Here is a 21453-nt window from a genome sequence, read left to right as displayed (position 1 = left end):
ACTGCAGAAGAGAACCATCTTCAAATGGGTGGTCAAAATGTGCTTTGCATTGGCTAGGAAGCAACCCTCTAAGGGCTTGTATGCTCATTCTCCCAGAGCTAAGGCTGCAACCATTACGTTGGCACACAGAATTCTGGTTTTGGTTATCGGTCAGGTGATAAAGTGAGCATTTCTGCACACATTTACCAGACACTATTGCCTGGACAGTCAGGTCTGTAGGGACATGCACTGGTGTGATCTTGGTTTGCAGACCCACCTCCGGGAGTGATAATGCTTGGGTGTCGATTTTAAGATAAGAAATCTGCAACTATACGTCTCTATCAGAAGGGCAAGTTACTTACCTTCGGTAACCCTTTATCAGGTAGAGACAATATCTAGTTGCAGATTCCTTACCGACCCACCCATGGTCCCCGCTCGGCGAACAGATTTCTAGGGACAGGGACTTCCCCTTTCAGGGTCCTAGTTTTGACGCACCAGTGGTCAGTGTTCTTCATGGCTCTGCGCTTCTGGCGTGGAAAGTCATTAAAAGAAACTGATGTCAGCGAGCCGGGTGGAGCCTGTATAGGACCCGCAATGTCGTATCTGGCGCCGACAATGCCACCAACGGACACAGAGCCGATCAACACCACCTAACGGCACACAGGTGTACTGCTGGAAATAAATCTCCAAATCTAGACTGACGCCTGAGGGAAATTCTAAGGTAAGGAATTTGCAACTAGATATTGTCTCTACCAGATAAGGCATTACCGAAGGTAAGTAACTTGTCCATTAAGCATGGGAAAGATCCCATGATCATTAAAGGAGAAGAGAAGTGGTTTACCAAAAATTGAGCACCTTAAGAAGGTCCGTAGAGAGCTTCCTTGCCCAAGGACTTAAAGAGCTCTACAAATTATTCCTCCATTGGAACCGAGAGGTCTCCGACCTATACTGGAGACACCACTGTGAACTTGACACTGATTGCAACAGGTGCCCAAACTACAGGGGTTTAAGCAAAGCAATGAGATTGGTACGTGAAGCTTAATGTCTTGAGGAATGAAACTGTCTGCAGACCTGCAAATGAAATGTGATCTTCATTGCAATCAGTTTTTCTGACACCTGCAGCTCCGACATGCACTAGAGGAGATAGAGGCGATTTCTGACTATAACCTAGTGGAAGCTAGGGTCCTGAAAGAGGAATTAACAGACCTCAAAATATCACACGTCTATCTATTTGTTCCTTGTGGTCAACTCACCTTACTCATTTGGTCAGTTGAGGGAGGAGTGGGAGCAGGACCTGTGACCCCTGATAAAGGTTGACTGGAAAGAGACGCAACATAGACCTGTGTATAACTTAGATATTATTTTAACTGTATAGTACTGCAAAGACTATTCCTTGATGAGAGGAAATTAGGATCCTAGATTGTCTGTTTGTGTTTTGATAATGCCCCACCACTCAGGTGGAGATTGCTTTAATTACTGTCTGTTTTTATGAAGCAGTTTCCTTAAAAGTTGATTGAAAACTATATTCTTGATGAGGGTCCCATTTGAACATCTGCACAGTTGTCAGTTGCACGTTTTGGCCCTTAAAATTTTGTTCCTGATGGCTGTCACTTGAAGGTGCAAGTGCTTTGTGACTATCCACCCTTCACCAGCTTTTACCTGTACAAACTGATGCTGAAAGTAATCAACTGATGAAAAAGCAATCCAGGCACAACTATGGAATTTCATTGAGGCCAACAACTCCCTGGACAGCTCCCAGTCCGGCATCCGGCAGCAATCACAGAACAGAGTAAGCACTCCTGGCAGCCACAGATGACATCTGAATACTCCTAGTCCATGGCCACACTGCAACAATCATACTCCTCGACCCCTCAGCAGCTTTCCACACAGTCCCCCACATCACTCAAGATCCACTCCCACAAAACGGAGCTCATCATCTTCAGAAACGCCACCTCAGGTTGGGACAACTCATGGTGGCCCACCACGTCAGCACGGCCCTTGTGCTGACCGAGCACGCCTGCAACTTGGGAATCATCCTCGAATCCTCCATATCCATGATCCGCCAGGTAAACTCAGTCACCTCCTCCTGCTGGTATACAGGGAGTGCAGAATTATTAGGCAAATTAGTATTTTGACCACATCATCCTCTTTATGCATGTTGTCTTACTCCAAGCTGTATAGGCTCGAAAGCCTACTACCAATTAAGCATATTAGGTGATGTGCATCTCTGTAATGAGAAGGGGTGTGGTCTAATGACATCAACACCCTATATCAGGTGTGCATAATTATTAGGCAACTTTCTTTCCTTTGGCAAAATGGGTCAAAAGAAGGACTTGACAGGCTCAGAAAAGTCAAAAATAGTGAGATATCTTGCAGAGGGATGCAGCACTCTTAAAATTGCAAAGCTTCTGAAGCGTGATCATCGAACAATCAAGCGTTTCATTCAAAATAGTCAACAGGGTCGCAAGAAACGTGTGGAAAAACCAAGGCGCAAAATAACTGCCCATGAACTGAGAAAAGTCAAGCGTGCAGCTGCCACGATGCCACTTGCCACCAGTTTGGCCATATTTCAGAGCTGCAACATCACTGGAGTGCCCAAAAGCACAAGGTGTGCAATACTCAGAGACATGGCCAAGGTAAGAAAGGCTGAAAGACGACCACCACTGAACAAGACACACAAGCTGAAACGTCAAGACTGGGCCAAGAAATATCTCAAGACTGATTTTTCTAAGGTTTTATGGACTGATGAAATGAGAGTGAGTCTTGATGGGCCAGATGGATGGGCCCGTGGCTGGATTGGTAAAGGGCAGAGAGCTCCAGTCCGACTCAGACGCCAGCAAGGTGGAGGTGGAGTACTGGTTTGGGCTGGTATCATCAAAGATGAGCTTGTGGGGCCTTTTCGGGTTGAGGATAGAGTCAAGCTCAACTCCCAGTCCTACTGCCAGTTCCTGGAAGACACCTTCTTCAAGCAGTGGTACAGGAAGAAGTCTGCATCCTTCAAGAAAAATATGATTTTCATGCAGGACAATGCTCCATCACACGCGTCCAAGTACTCCACAGCATGGCTGGCAAGAAAGGGTATAAAAGAAGGAAATCTAATGACATGGCCTCCTTGTTCACCTGATTTGAACCCCATTGAGAACCTGTGGTCCATCATCAAATGTGAGATTTACAAGGAGGGAAAACAGTACACCTCTCTGAACAGTGTCTGGGAGGCTGTGGTTGCTGCTGCACGCAATGTTGATGGTGAACAGATCAAAACACTGACAGAATCCATGGATGGCAGGCTTTTGAGTGTCCTTGCAAAGAAAGGTGGCTATATTGGTCACTGATTTGTTTTTGTTTTGTTTTTGAATGTCAGAAATGTATATTTGTGAATGTTGAGATGTTATATTGGTTTCACTGGTAATGATAAATAATTGAAATGGGTATATATTTTTTTTTTGTTAAGTTGCCTAATAATTATGCACAGTGATAGTCACCTGCACACACAGATATCCCCCTAACATAGCTAAAACTAAAAACAAACTAAAAACTACTTCCAAAAATATTCAGTTTTGATATTAATGAGTTTTTTGGGTTCATTGAGAACATGGTTGTTGTTCAATAATAAAATTAATCCTCAAAAATACAACTTGCCTAATAATTCTGCACTCCCTGTACACTCAGCAAACTCCAGAGCATCTTCAGGTGGATCCCAGCAGACTGTCACCCACGCCTAAGTCACAAGCAAGCTCGACTACGGAAACGCCCTCTATGCTGGCACCTCAAATTGGAACATCAATAAACTTCAAATCATCCAGGCTGCCGCCGCCAGACTCATTCTGGACCTCCCTCACTGAGAACACATCTACCAACACCTGAGGACCCTCCACTGGCTACGGGTCGAGAAGCGAACCACCTTCATGCTTTTCACCCTCATGTACAAGGCCATACACAACACAGGACCAGCCTACCTGAACCACTGCGTCTCCTTCTACACCCCCGCCAGATCCCTCCGCTCCACCCAAATGGCCCTGGCCACCGTCCCTCGCAACCGCAAAACCACCTACACTGCAGCGAAGAGCTGGAACAACCTCCCCCTGCACCTCAGACAAAGCCAGTCGGTCACGATCTTCAGGAAGAACATCAAGACATGGCTTTTTGGATGAGGTCCCTACCCCCCAGCGCCTTGAGACACTCACGGGTGAGTAGCCAAGCTTTACAAATACTTTGATTGATTACTAAGAATTAAAACCACTTTCCTATCGGAAGTGGTGCCCTCCGTCCCATATGGGACGGGCCATTACTCTTCCCACCTTGTTCCTCCCTCCCATCTGACCAGAAATGAGGCAAAATTACATCACTGGACCCCTCCTAATGGCAGTCAGTTTTTTTATATTGTCCAGATGAGACAACCAGCTCTTTGTGGAGTATGTACACATCAAGAAGGGCAAGAAGGATATGCAGATTCCTTACCAATCCTGTTCGAATGTTGTTTTCTTGCACTGCACATTTGCATTCAGTCAGATGCTGTCCTTGACGATGTCTATGATGCCCCGGAAAATGGATGAGGAACTGACATCAGGATAGTGTTACAGTGATCCAGTGACATCATACATTCTGCATCTGTCGCCGAGGTGGAGCCAGAGCCACCTACCAGCATGAGACATCTGTTGTAGAGTTTCTTGATCCAGTTTAAGGCCTGGGGATATTCAAAAGACGAAGAATCTGCAGGTAGAATAGTCTATCCAACAGAATAATCATGACTCAACTTAAGTAATTTTTTTCTTTTACTTCGAAGAAGGATAGGGCTAGTGCAGTGATCCCAACCTGTGGTCCGGGGACCCCCGGCGGGTCCCCGAAGCCTCTTCAGGAGGTCCGTGCCTACTTTGACAAATAACAACAGATTAGGTCGCCAACTTTCAGTAATGACTCCTTGGGGGTCCCTGGATTCCAATAAGGATTCAGTGAGGGTCCCCAGGTTTCAGTAATAAAGTAGGGGTCCACGGACGTCAAAAGGTTTGGAACCACTGGTCTAATTAATCCATTCCTAATCTTCCATCATCCCTTTTAAAGTATAAAGGTCACTCTACAGGTGGCATAGGCAAAATAAGATTGACTAAAGGGGCCAATGACTGGCAGAAGGATACCACGTGGCTTTGACATCCATATCACCATGAAAATCAGAATTTCACAGAAACCTCATTGATGGGGTACTGATCATCAGTTCAGCAGTATGTGCTACAAGACAAAAACTGCAGCACTGTTACGTTTGATTTTCAAGTGGAAGGTGATACAACAGAATGTGACTGAGAAAGAAACTGGAGGGTGCAACACGAATGGCACAGCTGGATCCCAAGCATGGGCAGGCAGGGTATCTTGTTCCACTTCTCTACTGTGATGACATGCCATTGTTGTAGGGCTTCCACAAGCCAGGAAGATCTGGTGAATATTGGCTTAATGGAGTCGGCATGTGGGGAGTCCAAGTGTGTGGCAGCTTGGGTGGTTGAGTGGTATGGGTAATAGGCCTTCTTAGTAAAATAAAACAACACTGGGCAGACCATTCCTTGCTCCAAAGGACAAACAAGCGAGTTAAGAGATTAGCCGTACCTTTCAAGCCCCACATGAGGAGAAAGAATGTGGATGATGAGGAAGACTGGGAAAGTGCCTGCTAACGAATTGCTGAGGGGGACACAATTTTGAGGAAGCCTTGTAAGGTTAAAAAAAAAAATCTGTGATTGTGATGGAAGAAAGTTGGAAAAATGGAAACTAGGATGTCCAGGGTTGAATCTGCAATATCATACAGCAACAAGAGATTGCAAATCCCAGAAAGTAGGATGGAAGTGAATGGAATCAATTTAAAGTGTCTTTATGAATATCAACACAATGCAGTGATGGTTCTCCAACTTCTGTTATCCCTGGTGTATTACTTGGGACAAACCACTTATTAGTCACAAGTGCAGTTCACTAAAAACACCCCCAAGACAAAGATGGACATCATAGTTCAGTTTGCTTTCACCTCACTAAAAGTTTTGAGCTTGTTTTCCAGACTATGGGCTGCTTCCTCAGTCTCTCATTCCACTCACAGATTCAGGACCTGCAGTTCAGGCCTGCGAGATGCACATGTGCAGCATCCTCCTGCGGCTTTTGAACTGTAGAGGCTGCAGTCATGGCATTTCGCAGAACTTGATGCCTGGAGGATTTTGGCATGGAGGGTTCACAAAGCAGCTCTTATCTATAGCAATACGGCCTCCCTAAGCCAGATGCAGATGGGACCCTAAGGTGGAAGGTTCAGCCTCTCAGCTAGCCTTGACCCTGTGGGTGTTTTTAGTATTTGAGGCATCTGCGCTGATCTTGACTCCCACATCTGTGACAAAGTGTTTCAACTCCTTGAGATGACCAGCAACAGCACCAGTCCCTCAGCCACATCGCAGGTTTCTCATCAAAGATGGCTCTTGGTGATTGTTAGAAGCTTGATGCAGTTTCTGGCAGGGATGGCTCTTACCGCAGGTAGTAGTGAAGCAGGCTTTAAGCAAGAAATATCCAGAACCTAGCTGCAGTGAGCTGTGACCTCTCTGCACCTGACTGTGGTCGGCTTCCTGAAACAGTAAATTTGGGGGCAGACATAAGGAGAGGTCCTGAATAGAAATGTCTTCACCTTGAACATCAGTTACTATAGTCCTACACTTCACCTCTGCCATCTTCCAAATGGCGATGCTGAGGAAGAATGGATTTTCTAAAACAGGCTCTATCTCCATTGTCCTTTACATCGGTGTTTCTGGGTCTTCATCCTCCAGCCATAGTAATGCAGGAAATGTCCCTCCATTATCTCGGTAAGCTGTATCTACTCTTCATCTTGTGCAAACTAAAACCAGGGTCCACTCAAAATGAATCCCACTGCTCCTAGTACTCAGACTCTTTCTACACACAGTCATACCCTCATACATATGACACACTCAGATTGCACACAGAATGTCAGTGCAAGGTTTCTGGGGTTAACAAAACTGTGGAACTTTAGACGAGGGGTCAGTACACACAGTCAAAAATGTCTGTTGATCCATAAAAGGTCCGTATGCTGCCAGCACCGATTTCTGTGATTCAGCCTGAAAAGGAATAGTATTCCTATGCTCGGTATGAGAATATGCTTTGCGCCTCTCTCCAGTTCACGCATAACAGATTATGGTCCTCACATTAACAGACTCAGGCGCTGGCCTCTGTGCACTCATCATAAAAGGATGATGCTGAACTAAAAGTCAGCATATCAGATTCACATGCAAATGGGCACTCATAGCGGTTTTCCTTGCAGGCTATATTCCTGTCCTAAAAGTTGCATGGAAAACATTGAGCTCCATCAAGAAGCTATGCTTGGTCATGCGATTACCCGATATGAGATATTTTGTAGGTTTTTTTTCCCCCTATTGTTCTCTTGTTGGACGTACCCTCCCCATGACATTCACAATAGAAAATAAAACAACTAAAAAATCTATAAAAACAGAACAGACATACAGTTATGCTAGTGAGTCTAAGTTCAATGTGGCCTTTTTCCTGGACTGCTTCTAACCATCAGCTTTCCTAGGAACAAGATCTGGGGTGTGGGTTACTAGAAAGAGCACATATTCAAGCTAGGTGTAGCAAAATATTCCTGTAATAGGTTATTTGCTGGAGACCGACTACTGTTGCTTAGTGTTTTGCTCCTCTTTTACCCATTCTTCCTCTCAATTAAAATATACCAAGCTCCCTTCTTAACCCCTTGACAGCCAAGGACGTAACGGGTACGTCCTTGGCTGAGGCGCCAAGGTCGTAACCGTTACGTCCTGGTACCGGCTCACGGGGGAGCGCTAGTGCTCCCCCCCCACCCCCGCTAATGAGCCTCGCATCAGCGCTCCCACTCCAGGGATGGAAGGTGAATCAATCAGAGGCCTGCCCCTCCACGCTGAAAGCTGAGCTTATAGCTTGGTTCGGAAGAAAAATACTTTTGCATTTTTCTTCCGATCACTAGAGGGGCCGAGAAAGGCATGAAATGCCCACTAGATACCAGGGATTTAAAAAATATATATTATTCAATGAGGGGAGCGGCCCATTGGGCAAGGGCCGCTCCCTAGGAGGGTGGGTTGGGGAATGTTTTTAGGCCTTTCCTGCCTCACTCCAATCCACCCACTCCAATCCAAAACAATCTGCCCCACTCCAAAGCAATCTGCCTCGCTCCAATCTGCCCACTCCATTACAAAACAATCTACCCATCTGCAATCCGAAACAATCTTCCCCAAGGTTATTCAGACATTTTGCATGTGGTATTGTACAGCATCACATGGATTGAAATTTCTATTAATATAGCAATTCAAATCTGAGCTACCAACTGCTACCCCCATCATGCACCAGGTGTTGTGTGTTTTCTTAGAATGGGGGTGCCATCTTTTTTATAGATTTTGATATTTATTCCAGCCATTTGGCTGCAGAGCTGTTCAACCATCAGTCTGTCGTCGTCGACTCCTTTGGTGAAAGGGCCCTCCCATGTTGACGGGTTATTACAGAGTATTGAGTGGTGAATCAGCAAGGGGAATATCTGGATGTTTAAGCTTTATTACTCTTTCCCAATTCCTGGGTACTTTGAGTGATCCTTGGCCACATTGGGCCGCACAGAGAAGCACTTTTTCCTCATAGTGAGCCCCTCTTTCCAATTCCTGTATCCATGTTGTTAGTCTAGGGCCTCTATCGATTTCTAATGATTTCTCTCTTGGCCAGTATAAAAGCTCAGTCCTGTAACTCATTAGTGTCTTTTGTTTTTGCTGTTTGAAGGACGTTGCTTAGTAGGCAATGGTCTAGATCACAGGGGACCTCTCTGTCTATTATGTCTACAATTGTCCCAGTACCGCCTTCCCAATAGTTAGTCTGGCTCAGGCAGGTCCAGGTCATATGGCAAAAGCTCAGCTCCCACTTCTCCACCTCTTGGACATTTTGCATCTGCCGTGTGAAAAAATCTATTAATCTGTGCAGGTGTAAGGCATGCTCTATGTAGCATGGTAAAATTGATGAGCTTGAATCTGGCATTCCTAGATATCTTGGGTACTCTAGGCCAATATGCTTGCCCAGTTCTTCTCATCTGTGGGGCTTCCTATGTCCTCTTCCCATCTTGTGCGGAGTGTGTTCATTGGTACTAATATATCTTCTGTAATTGCTCTATGTAAGCAAATAATCGCCTTATACGTCCCAGAGGATGTTGCTATGTATGTGCACCTCTTTTGTTGTGGGGGTTCTATCATCTTTGTTTTCAAATTTTTGTGCACTGCTGTTCTAATTTCCCAGTGCAATAAGAAGTGTCTGGGGTGCAAGTTATATTCCATTTGGAACTCTTTGAACAGAAGAAGAGTTCCATCTCTATATAGATTCCATAGTCTTGTTACTCTTGCTTCCCCTTGTCCACTTGTTTTTCCAGCCACCCACATGCGGGAGGACCTTTAACATATCCAGTCGAATTTCAGAGGAATATGGTACTATCTGCCCCACTCCAATCCCTAACAATCGCCCCCTGTTTGTCTGCCCCCCTCCAATCTGCACCACTCCAATCCGGAACAGTCTGTCCCACTCCAATCCAAAGCATTCACCCCACTCCAGTCCAAGGCAGTCACCCCACTCCAATCCAAAACTATCTGCCCACTCCAATGCGAAGTAGTCTGACCACTCCAATCTAAAACAATCACCCAACATGACTGAGGTAATATTTAACTCTTTTTAACTTCTAGTGCTGTGCAAACAGAAGGCATGCGACTGGCAAAAAACATGCAGAGCATGCCAAACAAATTGAAAAGTTGTATTTTCTATATTTAACATTCTTTTATTTTGCGAGTTCTTCTTTTCTCACTTTGCACTCATGTTTTGTTTTTTGCCCATGGGCATTGTTCTGCAATGAAGACTTTTATCTTGTTCTAAACATTGCACAGCCACATTATTTCTTTGTTTTAGGAAATATCAGAAACTGTTTTAACAGAATTGTGCAGTACACCCCAATCCATCCCACTCCAATCAACGTCAGTGGAACTCACCACACCCCACTCAATCCAGTCCACCTCAGACCAATCCAATCCTCTCGTCCACTACCACCCCACTCCAATCTTCCCCACTCCAATCCAAAATAACCTGCTCCACTCCAATCCAAAACAATCAGCCCCACCCAGCCCAAAACAGTCTGCCCCACTCCAAACCAAAACAATCTGCCCGTTCCAATCCAAAACCATCTGCCTCACTCCAAACTGCTTCTCTCCAGTCCAAAACAATGTGCCTGACTCCATTCTGCCCCACTCTACTCTGCCACACTCCTGTCCAAAACAGTCTACCCACTCAAAACCTACCCCATTCCAATCTGCTCCAGTACAGTCCAAACAATCTCTCCCATTCTGATCGAAAACAATCTACCCCTTTCCAATCTGCCCAACTCAGATCCAAAACAGTCTAACCAGCTCTAATCCAAAACAGTCGGCACTAATCGAATACCATCTGCCCCACTCCAGTCCAAAACAATCTGCCCCCCTCCAACCTGCCCCGCTCCAATCCAAAACAGTCGTCCCCACTCAAAACTACCTCACTTCAATCTTACCCCATTGCAATACAAAACAATCTCCCCCACTCCAGTCCAAAACCATCTGCTCTACTCTGGTCTGCCCTATTCCAATCCAAAACAATCAACCCGCTACGGTCCAAAACAGTTTGCTCCACTCCAATCTACCCCACTCCAGTCTGCCCCACCACAAGACAATGTGCCCTGCTCCAATGCAAAACACTCTGCCCTACTCCATTACAAAATAATCTGCCCCACCCCAAAACAATCTACTTCACTCCAAACCAAAACAATCTACCCGACTTCATTCCAGAACAAGCTGCCCACTCCATTCTAAACAACTGGCCCGACCCCAGTCTGCCCCACTTTAATCTGCCCCAATCCAAAACAGTTGGTCGTACTTCAATCTACCCCACCCCAATCCAAAACAATCTGTCCGTCTCCGATTTCCCCCACACCAATCTGCCCACTCCATTCCAAAACAATTTGCCTCACTTCAGACCAAAACAACCTTCCCACTCCAGACCAAAACAATCTGCCCTGCTCCAATGTAACAGTCTGATCCAATCAAAGCAATCTGCCCCACTCCAGCCCGAAACAATCTACCTCACTCAAATCCAAAACAATCTGCTCTACTTCTGTCTGACGGACTCTAATGCGAAACAACCTGCCCCACTTCGGTCTGCTCCACTCCAGCCCAAAACAATCTGCCCCACTCCAGTCCGAAATAATCTGCCCCCATTCAGTGCAAAATAATCTGTCCTACTCCAGTCCAAAATGATCTGCCCTGCTCCAGTGCACAACAGTCTGCCCCACTCCAATCCAATCTGGCCCAGTCCAATCTGTCCAATTCCAATCCAAAACAATTTGCCCGCTACGTTCTGCCCCACTCGAATCCAAAACAATCTGCCCTAATCCGGTCTGCCTCACTCCAGTCCAAAACAATTTGTCCCGCTCCAACACAAAACAATCCGCCCACTCCAACCCTCAACAATCTGCTTCACTCCAACCCAAAACAATCTGCCCCATTCCAACCCAAAACAATATTCCTCACTCCAATCCAAAACAATCTGCACACTCTAGTGCAAAATAATCAGCACCACTCCGTTCTGCCCTACTCCAATCCAAAACAATTCTACCCACTCCAATCCAAACAATCTGCTCTACTCTGTTCTGCCGCACTCCAACCCAAAACAATCTACCGCAATCCAATCCCCATTCCAGTCTGTCCCACACCAATCTGCCACACTCTAATCCAAAGAATTGACCTGTCTCCAATCTGCCCTACTACAATCCAAAACAATCTGCCCGCTACAATCTAAAACAATTTGCCCACATTGCAACCCAAAACAATATGCCCCACTCCAATCTGAAACAACCTGCTTCACTGCAACCCAAAGCATTCTGCCCCACTTTAGTCCAAAACAAGCAGCACCACTCCAATCTGCCCCACTCCAGTCCAGAACAATCTGCTCCACTCCAGTCCAGAACAATTGGCCCCACTCCAGTCTGCCCTACTTCAATCCAAAACATTCTGCCCCACTCCAGTCCAAAATAATCAGCCCTAATCCAGTCTGCCCCACACCGATCTGCCCCACTCTAATCCCAGATAATTGTCCCCACTCCAGTGTGCCCCACTCCAGTATAAAACAATCTGCTCAACTCCAACCCAAAACCGTTGGCCCCACTTCAGTCTTCCCCACGCTAATCGCCCCACTCTAATCCAAAACAATGTTCTCCACTCCAACCCAAAACAATCTTCCCCACTCCAATCCAAAACAATTCTGCCCACTCCAATCCAAAATAATATGGGATACTCCAACTGGCACCACTCCAATCCATTCTGCTTCGCTCCATTGCAAGACAATCTGCCTCACTCCAACCCAAAACAATCAACCCAATCCAAAAACGTCCCCACTCCAATCCAAAACAATCGGCCCCAGTCCAGTCTGCCCCACACCAATCTGCCCCACTCCGATCCATAATAACTGGCCCCACTCCAGTGTGCCCCCCTCCAGTCCAAAACAATTTGCTCCACTCCAACTCAAAACTGTCTGCCCCACTCCAGTCGTCCCACACCAATCCGCCCCACTCTAATCCAAAGAATTGGCCCGTCTCCAATCTGCCCCACTACAATCCAAAACAATCTGCCCTACTCCAATCTAAAAGAATCTGCCACATTCCAATCCAAAACAATCTGCTCCACTCCAATCTTCCCCACTGTAATACAAAACAGTCTTCCACACTCCAACCCAAAACAATCTGCCCCAATCAAATCCAAAACAATCGGCCCGACAATCCAGACTGCCCCACTCTAATCCAAAATATTTGGCCCCACTCCAATGCACAATCTGCCCCACTCCAATCTAAATCAATCTGCTCCACTCCAGTCCAGAACAACCAGCCATATTCCAGTCTGCCCCACTCCCATCCAAAACAGTCTGCCCTGCTGCCATCTACCCCACTCCATTCTAAAACAGTCTGGCCCACTGCAATGCAAAACAATCTGTCCCAGTCCAATCCAAACAATCTGCCCCACTCCAATCCAAAATAATCTACCCCACTCCAAACTGCTACACTCCAATCCAAAACAATCTGCCCCGCCCCAGTCAAAAACAGTTTGTCCTGCCAGTCCAATCCGCCCACTCAAATATATTCCAAGCCACTACAACACAATACACCCCATTCCAGTCCACTCATCCACCACGCTCCAATGCATCCAGTCCAATCCATTTTAATCAATCCCAATCCAGTCCACCTTAATCCACCCCACTCCACCAAAATCCACCCCACTCAAATCCAGTCCACTTTACCCCAATCCAGCCCACCCCACTCCAAATATTATTGCTTTCATGTAACAAACTATATAGGCATGAAAAAGTAAATGTGTAATAAATGTTTTATTTCTGCTAATGCGTATTTGTTGTAGGAAGACTGATCAGAGAAGAAAATTTTGTTTTCACTGTTTAAACATTTCATCTCTCTCCAACTCAGTACACCCCACCCCACTCCAATCCAATCAACACCACAGTGAACCGGTCAACCCCTCCCCATCAAGTGCACCACAACCCGCCCCAATCCATTTAATCCCAAACCGATCGACTCCAATCCACCCCACTCTACTGAAATCTGATCCTCTCCACTCCACCTCACCCCACTCCAATCTGCCCCACTCCATTGCACCCCACCCCAGTCTATCCCACTCCACTCCAACCCACCTGAATCTAATCCCCCCCATTTAAATCCACCCCATGCAAGCCACCTCACTACTCCAATCCACACTAGTTCAGTTCAACCCACTCAGTCCAGTCTATCCAGCACACCCCCACTCCCATCGCTTTCCAACCACCTCCTCTCTCTAATTCACCTCACTCCAAACCAATTCACCTCAATCCAAACCAATCAACCCCAATTCAAACCAATCAACCCCAATCCAATCCACCTGACTCCAGTCCAATTGTCCCCCCTCCAGTCCAGTCGTCCCCCCTCCAGTCTGATCCAGTGCACCCCAACTCAGTCCTATCACTCCAATCCACTCACCCAATCCAGTCTAATCGATCCCATTCCAGTCCACCCAACCCAATCCACCTTACCCCATTTTAATCCACTCTACTTGATTCCAGTCCACCCCCATTCGGTCCACCCAGTCCAGTCCAGTCCAACCCACTCTACCCCACTTCAGTCCAACCTGTTATACTTCAATCCAATCTACCTCAAGCCACTCCAACCCACTCCACTATATGCCATGACACTGCAGTCTACGACTCTCTCTGCCACTGAATTGTACTTAACTCTGACACTTCCCCCCTATTTCACTCTACGACATTCTACACAAACAAATCCACTCTGACACACTACTCTACGACCATCCTCCCTGCCAACTTTTAGCCAGGCTGAACTGCAACCACACTGGTGTACAACATGACAAATACACATTGCCAAAGCCAATAACTTTGTATACGTGAGACCTATTTGCTTTGCCAATGCTTGTTTTTTTTGGGGTGGAGATTGACAGTCTAATCTAATCTACTCCCTCTTTGCTACACAAATCCCCAGGTCTACTCGGGCAGTGGTACAGTTTGAGCAATTTTACCTGTAGCCAGAGATGCTGAAAAAGAGATGATGGACCGTATAAGCTGCCAGACCAGGATTTTATTGCAGCTAAATTGCGTTTTTTACAATGTTGTTTTCATTCTGTGTGCAAGTAGGCACCATTGTGCAAGTGGGACGTTTGATGGTTGTCGGATCATCGTGTGTAAACAGTGAGCTTTTTGGCTTGTTTGTTTTCCACATAAAGTATAAGATAAAGTAGGAGCCTCTTGACTCACAATAAGGACTTAACTGTACCTGGTCCTCCGATCAGACAAGGCTCTTTCGGACCCTGCACCAGCGTGTGTGAGGCTTCCTACCTCGCTCTTCGCCTGGTCTCTGCGCCCTCTCCGTTCTTACTCTTGCTCCATTCTCTTTACTTGTCTTTTATTCCCTCTGTTTGCCTTGTTTTCTGCGTCTGTCTTTTGCCCACTGTCTGTTCTTGTCAGTCTGCCTGCTTTATTGCTTCTGTTTTTGCTCTGTTTCTGATAAAACTAAGTTTTTCACTCTCTAACTGTGCCCTTATGCTTATCTGCCCACTGATGCTTCTCATTTTCAATTCTTCTTGGTTTTCTCTTTTCTTCAGCTCTTACTTGCTCTTTTCACTCTTACTTGCTCTTTTCACTCTTTTTATCTTTTTTTTCCTTCCTGACCTTTTTTTCCCTTTCTTTCTCATCTCGCTTGGGTTCACTCGGTTCTTTGTACCCATTTATCTCTTCCCCCCTTTTCAGTGCCTTTTTCACTAGTTTCAACTCTGTTTTGGCCTCCCTCTATGCTCTTTACCTACAACGCCTCTGCCTTGTCCCGCTCTCCCACTGGCCCCTGCTCTGCTCCCCACTTCTGAGAACTCTTGTCTGCCAAAATGTTGTATTTGCGTAGTAAAGTTTCCACTAGTACCAGGTAGAAATTCTTGGCTATCTCCACCAATAATTTGCACTTTTTTATGCCAGCCTGTTTACCTACTGAACCGACAAGACAGTCCATCTTCAGAGGAGCACAACAATTTGTCTGGTCTATTATCTGACATTTCATGGACGGGGAGATCTTAGTAGCTTCAGGTAATCTGTATGCTGCGGGATCTCTGCATGTGAATGTTTTCCTATAATAAATAAGTCTCTGCTCTTGTCTCTCCTCCCCAATCTTCTGATGTCAGAATCCTCTATCAAAATTGGGGAGAAAGCAAAGATCCTCCTGACGTTTTAGCCTTCCTTATGGTTTTGCCACAGTTAAAGTTCCTTCTAGCTTCTCTGGACAGTGTACACTGCCTGGGTAAAATAATCCCAGTGTAAATGAAGGATTCTCACCCTTTGATCGATTGTATAATGTAGTGGGCTCGGAAATATGGCTAATAAAGATAAAAGCCACATTACCCATGACAGTTGGTTTGATAATACTGTATATTTATTTAAAGCTTTTTTCAGCTCCTCCTTGGTTGTCTTTATCTTGGCTAGAGGCAGCTGCCGTAAATACCAAAAACTCTATTTGTCTCTTATGTGGAGTTCTGATACCAGACCATTAATGATTAATCCAAAGCACTATAGAAATTGCTAGACACAGCTGGCCCTGTAACACCTCTGGATCTTGGAACATGACTATCATGTTGGCTAAATAGATGAATATCCTTATCCTCTCAGAAATAGGCCTACCTCATCATCGTGGTGAAGCAGCACAGGGCTGAGGAAGTCCAAAAGTCAGAGGGTGAATTTGGAAGTCTGCTTTTGCAACCCAACCTGTAGGATCCTTCAGTTAGGATGAAAAATAGGCACCCTAATGTATACATACCTAAGTTCATAGTATCTCTTTATGGTTGGATGCCTTTCATCTTGATGTGATATTGAGGAATGATGCATTGAATTTACTGGGTGGTGCCAGTCAGACACCCATTAGCTGTCAATTTTAGAAGACCGATTTTGCTTAAGAAGCCTGTGATGAGTTGACATTTATTTTTCCCTTCCTTAGTAGCTCCTTTTCAACTTTTATCACGTTTTCCTAGAAAGGCAATCCAAATGATCTTGGTCTTCTGTTTTTTTTTTTTGGTTACAACCCCTGGACTGTCACCAGGATCCATAATCTCTGGTTCGAGACTTCAAGTGGTGGACAAACCTGTGCACCCTTTCCCCTCCATTCTTGATGGGAAGATGCCTCACTCAGCCGTGAGGGGAAGGTGCTAAACCTGTGGTAGTTCACCTGTGGGTCTGGATGAAAAAACGTTGCATATGTTTTATGAGCTCAAATGACAGGTGCAGGGGGTTAACACTGGCCAATTAAACTTTTCTCCACTATTTGTTTCGGGACTGCTACTGTTACTCGGAGGTATTTCCCTTTCTCTTTGAACCCTTTATTTGCTCTATGAAATTATGGGGGTTCCATTGGCGCTCTGGATCGTCTGAGACACTGAGTCACAAAGAGGGCTTTGTTTTCCTTTGGTGAGCGATCCAGCACTCCCCCCTACATGAGAGTTTATCCAAGCACATCGTGTTTGAATCCTACACCCTAGCGGACAGGCTTTCATTTTCTTAAAGTATCCTCGTTGGGTGCATGGTCTGATTTTCTGTTAGTTTTAGTATAAGGTGGCCTTTCACCCTGCTCGGACAATTCAACCAATCTGAAAGGAAAGAAACAGAACGGCTCCGTAATCCTCCGAGCACGTCCATGACTAAATAAACACGCATTACAAATGAATAAATATCCACATTGCAGGCGCCATAAAAGGTAATAAGTTAATGCCTGAGTTGTAAATGACAAAATGTGCAACACAAATGAGAGAGCCACTAATAAGCAGTTAACACAGTCCAGAGGAGAGAAATTAAATGTGCTCACGTGAGGCTGCTGGGCAACAAAGTAAGAGGTTGGTATTGCTGCTCTGCTCAGATTGAGGATATCACAACAAGGAGAGCTGAATGGCCATCCTTTTTCGAGATCTGTTGTTCTTTTGCTATGGGTGTAAGAGGTACTGAAATAGATGTTGCTTTAAAGAGGCTGGCATTCGTGTCCTTAAAGCAGAATCCTAGCCTCTGATTCGGACAGAATTTGGTTGATTGCAAAAGAAAAGCAATTAAAAAATATGCTCCAAAAGATTAGCCTTTTTAGCTACAGCAGTGCACATACAAACAAACTTCTACATGTCTGTGCATTTAACATACATCGTGCAAGCCATGCCCACATGCATGGACGCAGGTAGAAGACAGGATAGGGAAAGTCAGAACTTCAGCCATGTGAGTTTGAGCAATAGACATTCGGTTGAGAGCTAACAGGCCTCTTGGAGGAGCCTCTAACCCTGGGAAACTGGGTACGTACCATTTTGGTAGGTAGTCAGACAGGGAAATCGAAAGTATAATGAATCGTGTTGGTCACATTCGATTTCTTTGCCCATAATGTCCTGGAAAGGGCAATAAAACTACTATGGCAGAGATGCATATAGGGTACGCTCCCGGATGTGACCTGTTACTGAAGTTCTAGTACTTTCGCTTTGTGCCACGCATACTGGAAATTGCGGGGACTTAATGAAGTGCGTTTTTTGGCTTTCCCTCACAATATTGCCCGCAGAAAACACGAAAAGATGATTATTACTAACGTTGAGGGTTGGGAGAAGCATCATGACGCACTCGAGGATTTCCCTCTCCTTAGTGACAGCCCTTCCTCTCTCGACAGTGGTTATATACAAATGGAATACTGCCCTGCGCGTCTGCTTACGTACTATGCAATATGTGAAAGCTTGCATTCCTTGTACAAAAACCTGAATGCGATGTTCTTTTTACAGTCTAGTTGTAGCGTAACTTATCTATAAAAATAAAACTAATAATTGATTGCATTTGGATTGTGCTAACAATCTCTGCTGTCGGAGACAACAGCCAATGCACAATGCTGGCCACGGATCAGAATTGCAACTGGCGTTTAAATAGTGAAACAGACGTTTCTTCTCTGATCGGTTTTCCTACAACGAATACTCATTATCTGAAAAGGGACAATACACATTTACTTTTTTCACGGCTGTAGTTTGTTACATGAAAGCACAAATCTTCTTATGTTATTACACATTCTGCACTACAACTTTGCTAGAAAGTGATTTGTATTAAACTGCCTAAATTATGTTTTTGCAACAATTCCTATCTTCACATTAGTGTTTAATTCCACACTTCAGATTCTGCATTTATTGTACGCATCTTTAACTATGCTATTTCATATAAACGTGCCAGAGACCAATGATTTAGCTTATTGTGTGAAGGGTAATAAGGTGGCCGTGATTCATAAGAATTAAAATAACCTTTGTAATACATTAAAAGGATACATGCTTTAAAATGATATTGCAAGTGCCCTCGGAGCTCCATAACCTGGTAAGAGCTTTGCCTTTAGGCTTTATTCCTCTGTGACCACAGAACTCGTAGGGGACTTCTATTATCCTAATGAAGAATGGCAGAGGATACTTCATCCCACATATAAATGCACATATCTTCTGTGTTCCATGTTTCTTCAAATATTTAGTGTCCTTCAATCTATGGTTTTGTTTTTACTAGGTCATGCCTCAGCTCCTGAGCCATCTTAATGTTGACAGCATTGGAGATAGCATAGACTGGGGAACGCTGGCTGTATTTACATGTGCTGAAAACTGCGGTGATGAAAAAGAATATTGCAAGGAATTCTTATGGAAGCAGGACGTGGCCACTGATCCAGCCTAACAAGCAACCCCACTTCATTTTGCGTTTCTGAAGACATTCATTTCTTTTCTATGCCCAATGAGTCACTACTTATTGTAGTCTTACCATGTTAACCATTTCCATAGCATTGAGAATAATAAAGAAGAACCTGGAAAAATTGAAATAGGAACTTGAGGACTGACCATGTACATGGACGTGTCTTATTGAAATTCTGTGCATAAATGCAGTCAATATTTATTTGAAGTTAAAAGCGTATAGACGTGATTTTCATCTCATTTTGTAATTATGGTTGCCCAATCTCCAAAGGAAAACCAAGAACCGTATTTTAGTGTAAAAAAAAAAAAAAAGTTTAAGATTTTGGTGTTTCAGCCTAACTGGTGTTTCTGTGCCAAAGTTTGGACGTATTTCAGTTTTACTGCTTACAGCATCACCCATCCCTTCTCAAGTTGTTTCCCCAAAAAACGAGACCAATACAGAAATATGTTTAGAGTTGTGATGTTGAGGTTCAGCAGTAGGGGTGCGTGCCGCCCAAAATTTCTGATATTTATTCAACGCACTCCAGAAGCGGTTGGATAACATCATGGGAAGCTTGATAGAGTAATGTGTTCTCAAAGGCATTTTGTCTAAAGCTGTTGTTTACACTTTAATTACGGTTTTATTGGTAGTCCTTCATTAAAAAGCATACTTGACGTACTGGTCCTGATCATTGGCATGTGAGCCGATGCTTTGCATATTAGATGCCACATACCAAGTTGTGCAGCAGTTTTGCCAGTTTTAGATACAGCTGTGACATATGGGCAGCATTACTGAATATTGTACCTCTTAGTATATTATTGGTTTAAGGGCTGCCTCTCACGTGTCTGTGTTTGGTCATGAGCAACAACCTAGGTGTAGCCCTACATGAGCAGAACCATTGCTACATTGAGCCCTCTTGACCTGTTACACCAATTGCATACTTACAGTATCACTGGCGCAGTTGAGTAATAATGTCACTGGCCTGAGAAATCGAGTGAGACCATGTAGTTATTCGCAGCACCTTGCAAGAATACTGCTGCACCCTAATATCATCCTCATTTGCCTACGCCTAGCCATATTGTGTTCTCCTCTCTCCCAGCTGCAGATCTTAAAACTTTCGCAATAAAGCCTAAGTAATATCTGTACAAACATATTTTATTCATGGTACATATATATTGTCTGTGAAGGCCTAGCATGTCAAGTTTGTTTTATGTTGAAATAATAGCAAGTATTTGCTTTTTCACCTCTTTTACTGAAGGCTCAATGTGCTAGTATTCAATTAAACTTCTATTTTGGTCGAGGGAGTTTTTCACAATTCTGCCATAAACTGCACATCGTCCCTTGGCTGTTGCCACTATTTAACAAAAGTATATGAGCACACTGTAACTAAATGCACTTGTTTGAAGTCAACAAAACTGAGATGACTGGCACGTGCACAGAATCTGTGAGATATCGTTACACCCACTAAATAAAAAATGTGAATTGTTAATTAATTGGTTTCCCCATGGAATTGACATATAGGGACCACCAATTTTTGCAAGGGCTTTAATAATTTAATTCTAGTATACTGTTAATATGCACGTCTAGCTAACACGGGTTTTTCTTTTATTTAAAAATTAATCTGTGTGCAAGCTGGTACCACATGACCACCTATAAAGCACGTTTCTATGCTGTTTCTTTATGTTGTATACGTTAGACTGTGGGCACACGTTCTTTGCTTAATTCTGCACGTTTGTTTTTTCACCAACATTTAACATGCTCGTTTTGTACATACAGTCAAATGTACGAATCTTGTACAGTTTGGAGATGAGTCCGCTGAATGGAACAAAAAAGTTCATAAGTTGTAAGCTATCTAGCTGCCCATGTTGTATTCAGATGATGGTTGTCCCAATACTTGATCTGACAGGAGAAGCCTGTCTCATGTTCAAAACTAAATAGCATATTACAATCTTCTGTTTGTTGAAGTATTTGTTTTACAGGCATCACCTGCACATCACATTTATGTTTTCAGTTTATCTTTTGTTCAACTGCATCTAGTCTCTTTGTTCAGACTGTAACTGGGCTGAGATAAACTGACTTGGGCCTCTGGTACGTTATTGTCCTGCATTATCAGTACCTTTCCTCATAATCCATAGTGTAACAGTTTTACCAATTTTGTCACTGTTGGTCATTGTAAGGGTT

General features: G+C 44.4%; 1 protein-coding gene across 2 annotated transcripts in view; it reads left to right on the top strand.

Annotated features, from left to right (window-relative positions):
* Positions 1-21220, top strand: part of PDCD2 (programmed cell death 2) — a 242329-nt gene extending 221109 nt beyond the window's left edge. For both annotated transcript variants that reach the window (XM_069234984.1, XM_069234983.1), the window contains one exon: positions 19117-21220. In XM_069234984.1, coding sequence (XP_069091085.1) covers positions 19117-19278 — 162 coding nt within the window. In that variant the 3' untranslated portion in view covers positions 19279-21220. The remainder of the gene's footprint in view (positions 1-19116) is intronic.
* The last annotated feature ends 233 nt before the right edge of the window (positions 21221-21453 follow it).

Source organism: Pleurodeles waltl, chromosome 5 (genome assembly GCF_031143425.1).
Source record: "Pleurodeles waltl isolate 20211129_DDA chromosome 5, aPleWal1.hap1.20221129, whole genome shotgun sequence".
Taxonomy (NCBI): domain Eukaryota; kingdom Metazoa; phylum Chordata; class Amphibia; order Caudata; family Salamandridae; genus Pleurodeles; species Pleurodeles waltl.
The sequence above is the reverse complement of the archived record's forward strand: the minus strand, read 5'-3'. Positions and strand labels throughout refer to the sequence as shown.